Source organism: Populus alba, chromosome 5 (assembly GCF_005239225.2).
Source record: "Populus alba chromosome 5, ASM523922v2, whole genome shotgun sequence".
Classification (NCBI taxonomy): domain Eukaryota; kingdom Viridiplantae; phylum Streptophyta; class Magnoliopsida; order Malpighiales; family Salicaceae; genus Populus; species Populus alba.
In genome coordinates, this window is record NC_133288.1 from 22,490,585 (window position 1) to 22,506,224 (window position 15,640).

Below are 15,640 nucleotides of genomic sequence, written 5' to 3' on the forward strand. Positions count from 1 at the left end.
TCATTTACTCGTGTAACCCACGATGCCAGCCTCAGATTGTGTCAGAGACTCTGCATCATGCATTGTACTCGAGTAATTGCACAACGTATGCAATAATTTATAAATATTGCAAATATTATACAGAATGGAATCCGAGCCATGCCCCAAACCGAGCAAAGACTACCCAGTCCAAACCCATACATGACCCAAACAAAACCCAAGACCGACCCATAACCACCCGCACCCAACCGAGACATGGCACTTGGGAATAGAGATATAGATTAGTAGAATGGTCGTACAGATTGATAATTAGAACCGGGGAATTATCAAATGTTTCAAATCCAATTCTTGAAATTGTTCAGAGCTCAATGATATGTATTATAATTTTTAAAGTCGCGATTAATACACAATTAACCCAAAAAGTCTATCTGCCAACCACCTACAATTTGGAGCACATCAAGCCCTAACGCCTGATCTGCACAACATTCTACAGGCTCGAAAGACAATTTGAAAGCAAACCAAACGGAGGCGATGATTGCTGGTAATCTGTCCGGATCTGTAACACTACGAGAATTATCAGAAACCATTTTAACTTAAGACAATAATTAGCACTTTTCCTCCCCAGAGTCATCCTGAAGTCGTCGATGAATATCACGCTGCAGCATCTCTACATAATCCTGTACAAGTAAATATAATGCCTTGAGTTCATGCATAATATGAGAACCAATAAAATTCAAATGCAGTAACAGAAGTGTATACACAGGTGCTTTGATTGCTATCATCAGTATGTACAAGCCGAAAAATATTGAAAGTACAACAGCAAGAAAGATAGAGAAACATAAAACTTACACTGGCTAAATCCTCATTGTTGTTCAACTCATGCAGAATATCTTCAGCATTGCTTCCACTGCCATTCAACCTTACTGCATTTCCGACAATGGCTTGAAAAACATCTTGAGGTGCATCAAACCGTTCAATCCTCTGAGCCACTTCATGAAGGTTTATCTATAATGCACATAAGATAAAATCAGTCAAAACAGGGACAGTTTTCCCATTCTTTGAAAGAGATTCCTTGATTAAATTAAATTAGAGAGAGAGAGAGAGGAGAGAGAACATAGCACTCTTTTGTTTCTGTTAAAGGATTTCATGCTAATTCACATTTCCTTTATTTCTTTTGTTGGGTTATGCAAACCTGAATGTTAGGATTTTCAGCTCCATTTGATTCCCTCTCATTGGATTGCATCTGGGGTTCAGGTTCTGGGGTAGGAAACAGCTGGGGAGTGGGTGATCCACGGGCAAGAACCTGGGAAACAACGGGCATCATCTGTTGGACCATCCCTGACAGATCAATTCCGCCACCTTGGCCACTTCCTAAACCTGAGAACATATTTCCAAGATGTTGGCTGTCAACCTGCTGAGCAATCTGACTGACAGTGTTCATTATTTGGGGATTCTGAGTAAGCTGTTGCAACATATTCCTCAAGACATTCGGAGAACCAACACCAGTTTGTTCTGAAACCCCTGTCAACAAGTTGTTTATAACAGGACTATGTAAAACCTGAGACACAACACTAGCAGTGTCCAACTGGCCATCAGAACTTAAATTTACTGGTGGTCTACCCTCCATGACCTGCCCATCAGAGGGGGCTACTGGATCTGAGGGCGTGATATTTCTATTTGTGCCAGAGCTGTGAAATGCAAGAGATTGTAAAAGCTGTTGGCCAATGATCCCAGTGTCTGGGTTCTGATTGGGATGGGTATTGGTTGTTTCACTATCAACACTCCCAACAAGAGATTTTGGCTGCTTGGTTAGTCTCTGGTCACAACAACAAAAAGAGATCAGCTTTTTTTTTTTCTCAAAAAATAAAAACTTACCACGTGGGTAAGGCATGCATGACAGATGCGGCCATCAATCCACAATGTCAAGAGTGGCAGAATGTAATAAGCACTAATTTTGATGTCAAATCATGAGAAGCTCACGCCTATTACAGCATACCGCACACTATTTATAAAATGATAACAGACAAAAATGTTGCATCTCGTAGCATCCATTACAGCAAGCATTTCAAACCTCCAACACCACAGCCTTATTCCCAGTGTTATTAAAAACCCGGCCCAGTCGGTCAACCCAGTGACATGCTGACTCAACCCAAAGGCCAGCTTATGTTTCTAACTAAACTGGGTGGGGAGTTGACCCTGTATGACCCAGCAAATCAACATTCGACCCGTTCAAAACCCAATTTGACTTTTTTTCAAAATAAAGTCGCTTCAACTTTTTTTTAAAAAAAAATATTGAACCAATGTCGTTTTTGATTGACCAAAGTTAACTTACTCAACCAATGACTGGGCCTAGGGTTGGGTTTAATAACTTTGCTTATTCCTTGATCTGTTAACAGGTCCGTGTGTTTGATTAAATTCATCACAAATAACTCAAAAAAAAAAAAAAAAAGTAATCACCATACCTTGCGGTCCAAACTCCCCAAACCCAAACCAAGCGGAACAGCTTTAGTGCTGTCAGGAACATCATGCTTACTGCTGGAACTGGAAACATCTTGAGAAGTATCATCAGACTTCAGAGAAGACGATCTGTCCACTGAAGAAGATGGTATGTCTTTCGAGCTAAAAGGATCATTGTCACGTACCTGGACCTGTTCAGCATGTGTCTGGTATTCCCTCAACAATGTAGTACAGGCCAGAAAGGATTAACAAAGAGGATCCTTGAATAATGCAGAAAGCATACCTTCTGACCATGGTGTTCTGACATAACCCCAGGTAAGGACACACTGGATTCCCCAGCTCCATTGAACACAGTGCTATTCATCTCTGAGTTTGCTGGATTGTTACCAGCATCAGATCCAATGGAGCCTGCATATAGCAATATTTTGTGATCTTAGTAAGTAAAAAGAACAATATATCTTTGATTTTTTACCATTTGACCATGCAAAAGTTGGCTACCTGATGCAGGCTGGTTTCCCTCCTGCATATTGCCAGAAAGTTGTCTCAGTTGCGAGTTTATTTCATTCACTATAGAGCTTAATGACATGGAATCAGAAGGTGGCTGTGACAGAGAAAGCCCAAGACCAGAGCGTAATGGGACTGTTGCTACAGCAACATTTCTCACTGGTAGCACCTGCTCTGGGCCTGAAACACCCGAACTGGCAGTATTACCATGTTCGCCCTGCACCCCTGTACTACTTGTCCTGTTACCTATGGCCGGAATAACTGATGCCAACGAGGTCCCTGATAATGAAGGGGTGTCAAATAGAACTCGAAAGCAAGTAAGCAACAGTATAAATCAAGAAAAGCTTGGTTTGCTTACCAGCATGTATATGAATGTTTACATGCCTTGGAGCATTTCCAATACCAACAGGGCCAAATGCAACGGGATTTGATGGTGGAACTGAACCACCAAAAAGGGAATTGGTTTGAAGAGGAAAGGGCTGCAAAGAATTTAGGATTAGGAAACACTGCACCAGGCTGGTATACAAAAATTCATTGTAAGAAATTAAGCTACACAGCAGTAAAGCTATTTAAAGATAATAGGACAGACAGGCTGTATGTAAGGAAAGCCTAGCAGGTAACTGAAAGAGCCTTTGCAATTACAGCATAACAGATTCATATGATATAGAGAACCATGAAAACACATGAATAACAATTACCAATCAGTGATACATGAGATAAAGCCATGCATCAGTATATAATCTGACACTCAAAATTCCTTTACGATATTGACACCCCTACTAACAGATTTCAACAACGAGTGAATAAGGCCCTATATATTTTTGCTGCCACAGCAGTCACCAATGATTAGTGAGATAAGTAAATGCCAAAGTAAACAAACTAATAATTTCACTAATCGTTCACAAACCTGGACCATTATGGGATTAGGCCCTGATGGGGAAATATAAACAGCAGGCCCAGCATTTACAGAAGATTCTGCCTGCAAGTTGCAACAAAACGATTACGCACAGTACTTTATCATTATCTGAACCGCTGAACTGACTAAGGATCAGAACATACAGGTGATTGTCCCATATTCAGTGTCAAGATTGTGCGACCAAGTTCTAGAAGAAGAGAACCTAGATGTTGCATTGCAAGGCCAACTTGCATTGATTCTGACTGAATGTGGCCCCTTATCGCAGGATCAGTAGAGGAAACCAATTGTTCCAGACGTCCTGCAATATGCTACGAACATGGCAGCACATTATAAATAATGCATAATCAGATCACAAACCTATCAATTCCACATAAACTTATCTCTGGTATTAACAAATAGTACATTGATTTATCTCCAAAATCTTATAAACTTATCTCTGGCATTAACAAATAGTACACTGATTTATCTCCAAAACCTTATCATCAATTTACCCATCAAGCCCTAAAAATAAAAAATGACCCATTCATCAAATGAAATTTAAAATGAATTCTCTGAATGACCAAGTATCACCTTCACTTGCGTAGCAATGTTGGTGATTCTCAAACCACAAACATTTTAAAGCATTCTCCCTGATGTTAATAAAGATGAATTCATAGTGGTTATGCCTTGTTGAGAATTAGGAATAATTATTATCCTTGTATAAAGTGTTATTAAGATACCCATAACAATGCCTTAAATTTAAATGCTTACATAGACTGTATGTTTCACAAAACAATTTATGGCAGTGAAGTTCACAGAGAATCCAACATTATAGGACTATCACACCAAAGTAAAATGAATCGCAAGTATGCAAGATAGCAGGTTCAACAAGATACAAATAAAGTCCAACTATCAAAATGCTAACATTAAATTCAAATTACAAAGCTGGTTCAACTCCTGACATGTATAACCAAAGATTTAAGAACTCAAACAGTGATATCAGATAGGGGGAATCAGCACAAAGCGCTTACAGATAATGCAGCTGTTGTGGGACCACTAAGAAGCTGTTCTGCACGACGCAGGACAATACTCAAAGCTTCAGGTGTTGGCAAGCCCCGTGCATTAGAAGGTAATTCTACACTTGGTGGGTCTCCGATGCTGGCTGCTGATGTATTTGGCAGATTACCTAAGATAAAGCAAACAAGTTATTTTCAGAATTTTAAAATGAAAATACAATGATTATATACTTTTGCAATCATCACCATTTTGTGCTAGCACCCGCTCCATGCACGTAATGAACTCTAAAAGTGTGTTCAAGGAATCAGGAATTGGCTGAAACAAAAAGGACAGGATTACAACACTCTATAACCACACACATCTCAGAAATACATAAAAGAAGGAGATGTTACTACCGAATGAAGTGAAGGAACAGGTATAGCAGTGGTCAGAGGAACTTGCACAGCTTGAGGTGCTGATTGAAATGGCTGGCCAAACTGTGTTTGATTTCCTGCAGGGCTTTGACCACCAATATTGCCACGTGATGTACCGGTTTCACTTCCTTGAGAAGCTTGCCCAGTAACATTTGGCTGTTAACAGAACATGAGGATCAGTTAAATGTCTCAAATTCCTGTCCGATTTCTTACATGCACTCTAAATTCTCCCACTGACAACAATATGCAACTGCTCTCATAATTGTTAGCATTTTGGGATAATTCGAGAATCAGATACTGATATGAAAGACAGATGCTAAAAATCAAAGTATAAACCGAATTTTCAATACAATTAAAGGGTATCTGAATCGATACTCCTAATAGGAGCCTTTCCACTGAGCAGAAAGATAAAAAGATTGGAGATTCTACTTGAAAAATTAATGCTGTTTATGGCATGATCAGGAATCATAATTATGGAATTGATATATGAATGGCAAAGCAGAATTAGCTCCAGCATGCATAAAGAGTGAAAATTCACAGTTGTAATGGCTTGAACATTTTCTTTTTTGTGGGATTGGTACAGTGACAAAAGTAGGGTTAGAACTCAAGCCTCCTGGTATCATCCTGCTCAGTACCAAATTTATTGTTGACAATGCAAAAAAGAAATGATGCAATACAATGCCATTGGAGTTTAAGCTGTTAAATACATAATTTATACAGATCAAAGAGGTCTGATGATGAATGAGATTATACATAATAACAAGCAGTCCTTACCATATTTGATAATAGCATGCCACCTATGCTGTTGGCTGCTGCCTGGCCACCAATTCCAAACGAGTTCAGAACAGCCCCAATAGCCTGCATGTCAAGCAACAATAAGTAAGAGTTTCTGTTAATAGTAATGCAAATATGGTCTCCACATTCTTACGCTACCACTAACCCTGACTGAACATCAAATAAAGATATACAGATTAAACCAGCAGACCTATAAAAGAAAAAAAGAAAAAAATAATAAAGAAACACACCTGATTGAGGTCTGGAACAATGCCTCCCCCTTGGTCCCCAACATTAAATGTCCCAAGAACTATACTGTGAGATATGGGTCCAATGCGGTTTCGGGGGGCACCAGTGCTTGCATTATTTCCTGTTGTTTGAAAAATTACAAGAGCAAACTATCAATTTAAATAACATCTTCAAATCCAGATTACTTCGCAAGCAAAATAATTAAATATCAATACCCTGATTACCATTATTCCTGGTTGTATCCCCAGAGCTTGTATCAGCTGAATGTTGTGGTTGTGCAGGCTGCCTTGCAACCAAGTGCAGCGTATGGCCATTTTCCACTTCTGGGAACAGTCAAGGGATTTAGTGAAAATAGTAACATAGCCAGTATTAACAAGGAAAAAATCCTTGAAGTCCTTGCGCATAGAGTGATCTGAGATGATAACTGACTGTGGGATATCATAAAATCTGACTACATAAAATAATGTATCCGACAATGACCAAGTGATTTAAGATGATACTGAGTGTGGGATATCATAATATCTGACTCCATAAGAAGATTGTATCTGATAAATACCAGAAAGGTGACTAGCTCCTCATAAATCGGATTAAATCCACATGAAAAAAGTTCCTGGGTTAATGGCATCCAACAATATATGAATCTCTCTTCCAGCAAACCAAACAAAAGATCTATAGAGCACAATAACTCAGATAAAGTGCAAGTGAACAAATTCCCCAGCAAAAAGAGGGCCTAAAAGGAAGAGTAGCAGGCATGGCATTTTTAATGGTTATATGATTGGATACGATATTCAGAAAGGAGGTGTTCATCCTTCAAGACCCTTCCCCTGAAAATCAGCCGTTGCTGACTCACCGGAACACCAATTTCATTCGCTATTTTCTCCTTGAATACGGAAACTGGCATCTGAAAATATTCAAAATTAAAGCTATATTAGACAGTCCAAATAAAAACATCTATGCAATTTCAGACAGCACACGTCCTTTAAAAGCTCTCTTGATAACCAATGAAATGCATGGAACTACGTTGAATTACTTTTATTAACCCAAAGACATGATCTCTCCAATCCAAAAACTTGAAAAGTTTTTCCACAACAGGCGCACAGCTCAAGTTAAAATTAAAGCTTCCATTACAAAAAAATCTGGAGATATTTTCTGTTGTCCAAAAAACTCCACCTCAACAACTAAATATGAATACAAAAACAGTACAGCTCAAAAAAGAAATTGTCAAGGGCACGCAATACTTACATTTTTGTTGACCTGAAAACTGTATTTCTGAGAATTTAAGGTCTTGATATTGATCTCTACAGTTGCATCCGAACCTTCCCCAGAACCATGGCTTGTACTGGAGCCTTCATTAGAATATTCATTTGCCATAGTACCTCAGCAGCTACCAAAACTCTAAAATGTGAAAATCTTACAAATAAGATATGCCATCCAGGTAATTAAATTTCAATGCACCAAAAAAAGGGGTGATTCAATCTTTCCTGATATGATTACAATCAATGTCTCAAGGCACTTGGAAGATGCGCAGTTATTAGGAAACATAGCTACTAAAAGAGCAACGTAATCAATCTACCATGTGCATGTAATAAGTTCATGGAAGAATGGAAGCCAAAATAAAAAGAAATTGAACTAAGGAAAAGTATATCTACAAAAAGATTTGATCAACTATGAAGGCCAAACGGAATGCTCTCGTCTAACAACATAACAATTATCAATTAGTCATCTAACATCCTTTTTTCTGCAAGTATCTATTCATTTAAATAAGCAGTCATCATTGATTCTTCTCTTCCAAATTCATACTAATATCTTGTATATCTGAACTCAATGAAAGCCAAAAACCCTTTTTAAATTCCTAACTGTGGGATGAGTCTATTTCTAGCCCATGAAGGCTACCTAACCAGACACACATTTATTCCATTTATAGGCAACCATCAAAACAAAAACTTATAATAAATACCACATATCTCTCCTTCCAAAGCTTGTTGATGTCACGACATCGTAAACAACATAACAAAGATACTCCAACTACTAAAGAATCTGACATCCAATTATATAGTTTCCTACTACGCATCTCTCCTTTAAGTCTTAAAAATCGCAACAAAACAAAAAAGATCCTATTATCCTACACCTTTTCCTTTAAATGGAAAAGCTGTCAACAATTTTGTTATTTCCGGCATTCAATTTAAAAAGAACATGATTTCTAACATCCTTCTAAGCATATCCAAATCAGGAGTCACCTAACAACTAATGATGAATGTCAACATCAAAATCTCAACTTTATCAATCTTCATTTAGCCATTAAATACAATCAAATAGAAAACACTTTCAAAAGAACCGAAACACATCAAAACTCCACGCGCCCTCTACTCGCAACTAAAATCAACCCCCTTTCAACAATTAATAGCGATCTATACCAGCTTTAAACTCAAAACAACCAAAATAAAGTCCATTTTGATGCAAACACACCGCATTAAACAATTCTAACAACTGGAAAATCAAAGATAATCAGATGCAACATCTGCATAACCAACTCCTAGGGTTCAAAATAACAGGCATGTCAAATTAAATTTTGCAAAAACCCTAAGCCATCTTAAATCATGATTGCACAACTAATTAACAACCCTAAAATATTTTTTCAAAAATTAAAAAAAAAAATCCTGATGTCCTTGTCAACTTTCAAAGCATAAATGCAATAGCATAATAAATTCTGATACATTAAAAGCAAACTGTAAGCAAAAAATGAATTTTACTTAGGGTTTCTTAGCAGAAATAAAGATAATCAATCTGGGAAAAAAGGAATTCTCGCGGCAGACCTTTGCTTGAATTTGCAAGAAAGGTAGAATCGGAGAGAGTGATAGTTAGGGTCTCTAATTTGAAATTGGATATGATCGGAGGATAACTTCGAGGCTAAGGGAGTTGGTTCTAGGGCCACAGGCAGACAGCGGGACACGCGTGGCCGGGTTAATGGACGTTCCAGAAGAATCTAGATTTACAAGGCAACCTCATAAAAATTGAGACCAAAGATGGCAATGGTGAGGTAGACACAGCAGGGTTCAGCAGGAGTCATGCCACGACATCGTTTGGATAGGTGGCAGTTGGTGGAAAAGGCTGCCATGGCCGGTTTTGGTTTATAGGTATAGGTAGGAAGTTAAGCGCGATCTTTCTCATGGGCCTTCAGTGTGTTCTGGAGGCTTCGTATAATGAGCTTGGAAACCTTGCCCAGTGGCTGCTTTATAGGCTTGCATACGGGTCCAAGACCTACAAGAATTGGCGGTGGAGCCCCCATCGATTAGAACACGCGTATAGCTGATTAAAATAATAGGCTCTTGAATAGAATTTACCGTACAGAAGAGACATGTTTTTATATAATTGTTTTGAAAGTATAAAAATGGTTTTTTAACTATTTTAAAGAATGATTTTTTTTTTTCAATTAAATGTAATTTTATTTGTCTCTATTTATTTTTTATATTCTGGAACAAACTAAATATAATTTTAAAGTGTTGTAATTAATTATACTACAAACCTGTTAGTATAAGATAAATTTAAGCATGAGCATTTATTTATTTATAATCATTTAAAAAAGTTTTGAAAGAGAAATATTACCTTTCCATGTTCTTTAAAAAAAAAAAAAAAAAAGATGCTTTGTGGTTAACTTTAACTAAACATTGTTGTTTTTAATGTAGTTTTTGTTCATTATTAAAACTAGTATTGTGTTTGTTAGGGTGCTCATTTTTTTAATTTTTGGTTTTTATATAAAAAAAAAAAATCAAGCCAAAATTTTTAAAAAAGAAAAACGAAATCGGTTCAAACCGATCGATTTTCAATTCAGTTTTTTAGATAAAAACCAGTTTAGTTCGGTTTTTCAGTTTGGCTCGTTTTTTTTTTCAATTTGGCTCGGTTTTTAGTTTAGCTCGGTTTTTTTCATTTTTTCCCCGAGTTTTTTCGTTTTGGGTTCGGTCCGATTTTGTTTTTTCAGTTTCAAACTTATGAAACGAACCAGTCAGTTTAATCGGTTTTTTTTTTTACGGTTTTGTTTTTTCGGTTATTTTTTTTCTGGTTTTTCCGGTTTAATTGATTTTTTAAATTTTTTTTTCTTACCCCTAGTGTGTGTGGTTAACTCATTACCAAATGTTACCTGTTTCTTATTTTTTGTAATTAATTTGAAAAAAAATCTAGTAATTATTAGTTATGAATGTCTGAATAGAATAAATTGTTAGTAGATATCTTTGTTTTGTTTCGGAACAAAAGAATAAAAATCATCTACACATGTATTTTCACAAAATTTTCATAGTTAATTTCTTGCAAGCCTTTATATAATTCAGTTTGGAAAATGTTAGGTCTGGCAAAATCTGTGCAAGGAATCAAGAATCCAGGTAATTTCAAGATAAATTAACAACCAGAGAACAATTTAGTAAATGTCCTTTTTGCCGTGCGCTTCCTGTTTAAACCTTATAGAATACAATGATAAGCTAGTAATTTCCCGGGTAATTGACAATAATTTGGATTGGACTATTTCATGGGTTGAAATTTAGCATCATTCTAGATTAGTTTCTTTTTTTATATAATTTTGTAAATATTTAATGTCTAAGAAAATTTCATAAATACTTTATAACCTTGAAAAAAATTATAATTATGTAGGCTAAATCTTATTAGCATGTGTGAAGATTTTCAGGTCAAATAACAAAAAAAGAATTTTTTTGCAAAAGACTTGGCATGGGAGTAAAAGATAAGGGAGTTCGTACAAGTCAAAGTCCTTAAAAATTTAAAACAGGAGATATCCAAAATATTTCATGTATATTCATCTAAATCTCACTTATTAAAAGGTTGTGAAACCGAAAGACTTTAATAATACAGACCAGTAAAAATAAAATATGAAAATTATTCTTTTTAAATAGAAAAAACTAGAAAAACATAATAATAAATAATATAAAAAATTAAAATTTACTAAGAAAATATTTATTTTCTCAAGAAAATTCCTCTATTAGTCTCCCCTTAGGTTAGAAGGAACTTATACTCAAGTTCATGTCTTATAAAAAACTGTCATCTACATGAACATGCTTTTATATGTAAGTCACCTAATTAGATCTATAACACAATACTTTTGAGCAACCTTTCCATAATATGTTCGTAACATAACACCTTTTTGCATGTCATCTCATCATAGATTCTTAATATTATATATTTGTGTGGGGTGTTATTGTGGGTTCTGCCATCAAGATTTCTAGTAACATCAAGTGACATGCCATTATTTTAGGGTATAGACTCTTAATTAACAATTGGCTTAGTCGTTGTTAACAACAAAAAAAAAAAATTAATGTGAAAGTTGATGACATGATTTATACTTGATGCCCTGTTTTTCATTTTCACACAGGAAAAGAATTTGGAGTGACAGACTTGGCCAATACTGGAGAATGTAGGGGTAAACCTGCGAGCCAGGATTTTAAAAGAAAGATTAATATTAGATTTTATAAAATACAAGATGGTTTTTTCTAGAGCTTAGATCTGATATTCCAGTTCTCCTTAAGCGTTTCATGGACAAGGTAAACTTTTCTTTTCTTGCCTATCATGGCTTAATTAAGAATGTTGTTATCCAACACTGTAGATGGTACAAGTAGCCTCCTGTTTGTTTGTTATCTGAGGCACCAAATTGTATCTTTACATGTAATATTGTCCAGGACTAGGTAACCTGTCTTGTAAAACGTAAATAAGAAGCTATGATCCCTTGGTGATTCACGTTTTGGCATGTTGAATCTAAGTGGTTCTGCAGATGTATGCTTACAAGTTTTTCTCTTTCTCAGGAACTGCAGTTGGATAAGTTTTCTACACATGAGGTCAATCTTGAAGGCATTAACAAAGCCTTTGATCTATTACCCTAAGGAAAGAGTCTCCGATGAGTGATTTGGATGGACAAATAAGTAAATCCCCCGAAGTTATTTGTATCATGACTCTTAAAAGTTCTCATCTGAGCATCTGCCCTTTTACGGGCACTTCGTTTTTTGAAGGCAGAGTTTTTAAAATATCAATACAACCATGTTTTGGATTCAGGGAAGCTCCTTTTTTCCCGTTATAAAAACAAGCATTGAATACCGATCTCTTAGATTACGACATTGTAAATGCACTAGATGCACCGGTAAAGTATTCGATGGGAGAGTCTTGTGCTTTCTTAGATGACCCAGAATGCCTTGGTCGATAAACTCCGGAGCTAGTCTCCTTTGGCACCTCCCCTTCAATGGTTGCGAAGCTAGTATAGAAACTGCTATTGTCCGATTTCCACTTGAATTACAAGCAGAAATCGTCGTCGTCGTCGTCATGTACCGGAATCCACCTGTAGCATCTATGCCACTGCAAATGTGCCTTCTGTTAACAGTCGGATTAGCACTCCAAAATGTGGCACTCGGTCAATCCCCTTTTTTGAATGAGCCACCTTTTGGTTTACTAATATCTTGTTTGATGTCACCAAACTTCTTACCACTTGGAAGCGAGTCTCGAAATGGATCAGCTAAGAGTTTGAGTACTTTTGAGGAAAGATGAGGTGGTGACCAGTCTGCTGGCCGAAGGACACCCCCTCCCTTTTCCATTGCTAGTGCTAGGTGGCTAAATTCTTGTGTGTATTCTGATAATGTGCGAGGACCATAGAGTGTTGAAGCAGCCTACACAATTCATTAAGAATTAGCAAAGTCAAACTATCCTGGCTACTCTTCTTTTTATCTCAGCAAGTGCATTCCTCGTATCGTTGTGTTCGTGTTCTTCGAAAGTTGCAGTATACTGGGAGTAAGTGAACGTGGGTCTCCTCGGTAAATTCTCCTCCTCCATTACTTATCAATGTCTCCTTAACTGCCTCCCTCGGTCGTCGGCCAGCCATTGCTGTCAACTCTGCAAACGTCAAAAACCTGACAGCTTGTTTTATGCACTAGTTGTATATCAAGTCATTTGATTGCTGAGGCAAAGAAAGCAAACCTCCTGGAACAGAAAGCGTGGTCAATTTTCCCATAAGTACTTGAAAAGGAAGAATCTCTGGCTGCGTAAGATTGAAGGAACAATTAATTGAAGATACATCTCTACTAGGCAAGTCATAGCGGCAAAGGTTCCAATGCAGTATCTGATACGATAGTGACGGTTGACACTATCTTTTCCTTGATAGCTTATTGAAAAGGGGTTAATTTCATTTTTTTTCCTCTAGAATTATATAATAATGATCATTTTTTCTTCAAAAATTTGTTATCTGTCAATTACCCCTTGACGTTTGATCCATCTATCGATAAGGTCCTTCATTTTTACAGATGGATAAAATGAAATTAACCAGGTGATGGGATAAGGTAATGACCTCTGTATCACACCTTGTTGAAACCCAAAAATGCCAGACCCATCTGCAATCTGCGGCTCCAGTTCCAGCAGCAAAACCTGGACCAAGGGCTGTAGGACAAGTCCTCCTAACTTTGCTGTTGCCATTAAAACTCCACTACTATTTGACTAAAGTTTTGGTACACATGGCGATGTCGATCTTTGCCTGTCAAATCCTTGGTGGCAGACATTAATAAATCAAAGTCCCTGTTGAATTGCCTCTCTCCAATGATACTCGTCATCAGTATTCTGGCATGATTGTTTTTATTTTTAAAAAATATTTTTAAAATAAATAAATATTTTTTTAATATTTTTAGATTATTTTAGTATATTAATATAAAAAATTATTATTTTAATATATTTTTAAATAAAAAATACTTTTTAAAAAAAACTAATATTATACTTTTAAATATCTAAGTATAATAAACCATGCATTCAAGTCTAATGTTATTGCTATTAAATGCCTCGTTTGATCCTTATGCTAATCTAATTTATTACTTGATCCTTATGTCAATAAGAAATCCAATATTTAGTCAATATATTTTATATTTATTAGAAATTTAATCATTTTGGTGGTTTTCATGGCAATTTCTTAATGGTTTTTTTTTTTAAATGTCCTTTATTTTTAATCAAAATTTTAAATCTCACTTCATATAGAGAATCTTGAAATACATTGACAAGGATACTTTAGAAAAAATTAACAATCAAATTTGGTCAGGAAACCAACTTAAATTTTCAAAACTAGAAGGACTGACTTCCAAAATAATTGAAAAAGTAGGAGCTAAATTATGAATTAATAAAAAATAAAGCGAGATCTCTGGAACTAGACACTCCATATTCAGAGCATCATGAAGTTCTTTATAGCTGGCACGTTGCTAGTCGCATTTTCTCTTTCGACTTTTACCATTTTCTCTCGTGAGGCCATGATCGTTGAGACTTGTAAGCTGTGCTATTGCAGAGCTTGCAATTAATTTTTAATGTTGACTAAAGTGCGTAGAATCCTTTTATTTCACTCCAAGTATATCTCTGTTTTGAAAATAATAATAATAATAATAATAATAATAATCTTTCAAAAAAAAGTTATTTTTTATTATCTAAAGATAATTTAAAATTTTATTTTTTTATAAGCTCTAAGGATGTGTTTAAAATTATAGTAGCGGTGGAGTTTGAAATCTTTTTCGCTTAAAAATACATTAAAATAATTATTTATTTATTTTTAAAAAATTATTTTTAACATTAATATATTAAAACAATAAAAAAATATATTTTAAATAAAATAAATTAAAATTAAAAAAAATATAATTTACATTGCGTTACAAACACTACGTCAATTATATAAAGTTGGTTGTTTATTCTCTTCGAATTCAATCAATGGCCCAATAAAAATTAGTCTAAAATAAACATCATTTCTTGATTCTCGCATCAAGTTTCCGTTAAAATCACAGCTTTCCGACCTCAAGCGGCTATTTTTTCCACCCTGGACCCTATTAGATCCACCATTTTTCTTCAAGTGCTGGATGAGTTCTTCTAGAGGAAACCGAAAGGAAAAAGGAAAAGTGATCCCATCTGGACTCCAGTGCCACCGGTATCAATCATCCACAAAGCCAATAAATAGAGGTGGGATGAATTTCTACCTCCCTGTATGGCCCTGTAGCCAAATATTTATGGCTTTATGGGTTGATCTATCACCGGGGTTATTTTAGATCTAGGTTATGTTGGGTTTTAATTGTATAAAAAAAATTTAACTCTGTCAAGAATTCAAGTTGATGTAGTAAAATATTTGTTGATTTTTTTTAAAAATAATATTATTTTTATTTTTTTAAAATAAAAAAGATAGATTAGTGTTAACCCGGATAATCATATAATCTGTGATTGAAGATTTATCCGGGTCCCCATGTGGGGTTTAAAAACAACGGATTATGGAGGAAACAGCTAGTCAGAGAAATGTCCCTTTCCTGTTTTTTCTTTCTCATCTTTCTATCCCTACCAAGGAAGCTCTCGAAGATTTCAG

The 15,640-nt window shown here is 35.7% G+C and overlaps 1 protein-coding gene across 5 annotated transcripts; it reads right to left on the minus strand.

Annotated features, from left to right (window-relative positions):
* Positions 1-333: 333 nt before the first annotated feature.
* On the minus strand, positions 334-9,463 carry LOC118061956 (uncharacterized). 5 transcript variants are annotated; one of them, XM_073409364.1, is made up of 19 exons: positions 9,102-9,463; positions 7,531-7,683; positions 7,072-7,189; positions 6,513-6,611; positions 6,291-6,409; positions 6,040-6,123; positions 5,248-5,421; positions 5,083-5,167; positions 4,867-5,021; positions 4,000-4,164; positions 3,848-3,919; positions 3,299-3,419; positions 2,935-3,219; positions 2,720-2,844; positions 2,442-2,642; positions 1,172-1,795; positions 876-984; positions 829-842; positions 334-656 (listed from the first exon to the last, which is right to left on the minus strand). In XM_073409364.1, the coding sequence occupies exons 2-19, from the start codon at positions 7,657-7,659 to the stop codon at positions 585-587; spliced, it is 2,751 nt and encodes a 916-aa protein (XP_073265465.1). In that variant the 5' UTR covers positions 7,660-7,683; positions 9,102-9,463; the 3' UTR covers positions 334-584. The 5 variants fall into 5 exon arrangements, with proteins under 5 accessions (XP_073265465.1, XP_034931489.1, XP_034931490.1 ...); XM_035075598.2 differs by having other exon boundaries at positions 829-984; positions 7,531-7,672; positions 9,102-9,461; XM_035075599.2 differs by having other exon boundaries at positions 829-984; positions 9,102-9,461.
* Positions 9,464-15,640: the final 6,177 nt, after the last annotated feature.

Coding starts and splice junctions, on each gene's coding strand:
- LOC118061956 (XM_035075598.2), bottom strand. CDS start 7,659: ATGGCAAATGAATATTCTAATGAAGGCTCCAGTACAAGCCATGGTTCT. Junction 5,422..6,039: donor GCATGCTATTATCAAATATG/GTAAGGACTGCT, acceptor TTCTGTTAACAG/CCAAATGTTACTGGGCAAGC. Junction 4,165..4,866: donor CCACAACAGCTGCATTATCT/GTAAGCGCTTTG, acceptor CCATGTTCGTAG/CATATTGCAGGACGTCTGGA.